Genomic DNA, 3093 nt, shown 5'->3' on the forward strand with positions numbered 1-3093 from the left:
AGAAAAAAAAATCACATCATGAGTAAATCATGGTCAATATTCCAACGTTATTTTTTCTTTCTTTTATTACGAACTGTAATTGCCTCCTTAAATAGTTGTAATAATTATGCATAATATATTTTATAAGAAATATATCTAAAATGTTCATAAGAAGCTTTGGTGCTGTTTAAATTTTTTTTCTTATTTCCTACTTCCAACCATGCAAATATAATGCGATGTGGTTCTAGTACAGTGGTTCTCAAACTATGGGTCGCGACCCAAAGTTGGGTCGCGAGATCAATTTTGATTGGTCGCAGGGACACAGGAACATTATCATGCTTTCAGTGTTTCAGTGTATTTCAGTTGCTTAATTGAATTATTCTTCTTTAACCACAAATTACTTTTGTTATGTATGTTCATCTTCCCCCCACCTCCCTCCTCCTGGGCCCCATGTAATGGTGTGTCTGACAGGAAAGACTCCTGTATCAAACGCGTATGTTGGACTGGCAGTGGGCCCGTGTATGCTCGCGCGCGGTGTCTATTTTCCACCGACCGCAGGCGAGGGAGGTTGTGCCGTTTGCAGTCATTTGTGTGAGTAGAGTGTGTGTGTGTGTTGTATAATTATATAATATCTTGTTTCATATACTACTTACTATATTTACTAAATGATAATGATAACTAGCAGGGATACCCGGCTTCGCCCGGGTTACAATGGCAAGAGATGAAAACATTGCAAGTGTGTGTCTGTCTGTCTGTGTCTGACTGTCTGTCTGTGTCTGTTTTCGTCTCTCTCTGTCTGTTTTTGTCTCTCTGTCTGTTTTTGTCTGTGTCTGTCTCTCTCTGTCTGTTTTTGTCTGTGTCTGTCTCTCTCAGTTTTTGTCTGTGTCTGTCTCTCTCAGTTTTTGTCTGTGTCTGTCTCTTTTTACATACCATTTGTAAATTACAGAGTCTGTTTTTGTTATTTTCAGAATGGCGAAACGATCATACAAGGATGCCTTCCTAGACTTCGGATTCACAAACATCGTTGATCATGGAATCATCAAGCCTCAGTGTGTTATTTGCTGCGAAGTTCTGTCAAATAAGTCGCTGAAATCTAATAAGTTGAAAAGACATCTGACTTCAAAGCACCCTCAACATGCTCTCCAAGAGAGAGCTTTTTTTGAAAGAAAAGAAGCTGCTCTGAAACGACAAAGGTTCGAGACACCTGACAATCCAGCAGTAGTGGCTTTGAAGCAAGCCACATTGGCATCATATAAGGTTGCATGGAGAATTTCAAACAAGAAAGCACCCCACACTATTGGAGAAGATCTCGTCAAGCCTGCAGCCATTGACATGGTAAAAACGGTGTGTGGAGAAGACGTAGCAAGAAAACTGGAAATTATCCCGTTGTCAAATGACACTGTGCGCAGGAGAATAGTGGACATGTCACTTGATATCAAACACCAAGTAGTAGATCGCATCAAGGCCAAGGGAGCCTTTAGCTTGCAGCTAGATGAGTCAACAGACGTAAGTGATAACGCCCAACTGTTAGTTTATGTTAAGTATGAGGGGCCAGTAGATCTGGAAGAGGAGTTTCTCTTTTGTCGTGCATTGCCAACAACCACTACTGGAGAAGATATTTTTCAAATGGTTGACAAGTTCTTGAAAGAGGAAGAACTTTCATGGACAAACTGCTTCAGCATTTGTTCTGACGGAGCACCAGCGATGCTTGGGGCACGAAAAGGCTTCACAGCACTTGTAAAAAAAGTTAATCCCATGGTTAACGTTGTGCATTGCCTGCTACATCGTGAAAATCTGGTTGGTCGACACCTGTCACCTGGACTGAACGAAGTGATGAACGAAGCAGTTCAAATTGTCAACTACATCAAAACTAGTGCACTGAATACTCGGTTGTTCGAGCAGTTATATGCCGATTTCGAAGCAGAACACAGGCATCTCCTCTTCCACTCAAACATCAGATGGCTTTCAAGAGGAAAATTACTACGACGACTACTGGATCTTCGGGATGAGTTGGAAATATTCCTGATTGAAAAGAAATGCGGCTTAGTGAACAAATTGGCGAACAAGATGTGGCTCCTACAAGTGGGGTATCTCAATGACATTTTTGTTGCACTCAACAATCTGAATATCAGCATGCAAGGCCGCAACCAGACAATTGCTGGAGTTGCAGAAAATCTGTCTTCTTTCAAATGCAAGCTAAAACTGTGGTTAAGCAACGTGAAGCGAGGGAAATTTGCAGCTTTTCCTAGTGTGGCAGAATTTCTAGAGATGTGGGAGGAGACATCTCAGAATGATGCCAAAATTTTTATTGTACCACACTTGACTGAGTTGATGGCAGAGTTTGACAGACGAATTCCAGAAGAACACATTCGAACCCAGTCGTGGGTGAGAAATCCTTTCAACATAAATGTTGAAGACCTGCCAGAAAGCGTTCCAGGACTCCCAGAGCAACTTATTGAGGTTCAAAATGAACATTTGTTGAAGGACCTCTTCAGGGAAGTATCTCTTTCTGAATTCTGGATTCAGGTAAAGAAAGAGAAGTCTGTAGTAGGAGTTGAGGCGGTGAAAGTGTTGCTCCCATTTGTAACAACATACCTTTGCGAGCAAGGTTTCTTGGCTCTGACTCATATGAAAAATAAGTCGAGGAACAAGCTTAACCCCGAGCATGATATGAGATGCAGCCTTACGACAATGATTCCCCGATTTGACAAACTGGTAAACGAGAAGCAGCACCATGGATCCTATTAATTTAGTTTTGTGGATGAAAAACAGTGCCATGAATTCTATTAATTTAGCTTTGTGAATTAAAAGCAGTGCCATAGATTCTATTAATTTAGTTTTGTGAATTAAAAGCAGTGCCATAGATTCTATTAATTTAGTTTTGTGAATTAAAAGCAGTGCCATGGATTCTATTAATATAGTTTTGGGAACGAAAAGCAGTGCCATGAATCCTGTTCGTTTAGTTTTGTGAAAAGGAAAAGCAGTGCTATAAATCCCACTAGTTTAGTTTTGTGAATGAAAAGCTGTACAAATTATTTTTTTTTCCAAAATAAAGTGTATATATCATTGCATGTTTTCTTTCTCTTCACTTTACTCTGGGTCGCGAAGGAATGA

At 40.3% G+C, this 3093-nt stretch overlaps 1 protein-coding gene across 1 annotated transcript; it reads left to right on the plus strand.

The window, feature by feature from the left end:
* The first annotated feature begins 948 nt into the window (after window positions 1-948).
* On the plus strand, window positions 949-2727 carry LOC137647975 (zinc finger BED domain-containing protein 5-like). Its single transcript, XM_068380920.1, has one exon. It carries the CDS (start codon window positions 949-951, stop codon window positions 2725-2727), a length of 1779 nt encoding a protein of 592 aa, XP_068237021.1.
* The last annotated feature ends 366 nt before the right edge of the window (window positions 2728-3093 follow it).

The sequence above is a fragment of the Palaemon carinicauda genome, chromosome 10, assembly GCF_036898095.1.
Source record: "Palaemon carinicauda isolate YSFRI2023 chromosome 10, ASM3689809v2, whole genome shotgun sequence".
Lineage (NCBI taxonomy): Eukaryota > Metazoa > Arthropoda > Malacostraca > Decapoda > Palaemonidae > Palaemon > Palaemon carinicauda.

Bases quoted from the DNA above. Each gene is read 5' to 3' on its own strand.
- LOC137647975 (XM_068380920.1), top strand. From the start codon at position 949: ATGGCGAAACGATCATACAAGGATGCCTTCCTAGACTTCGGATTCACA.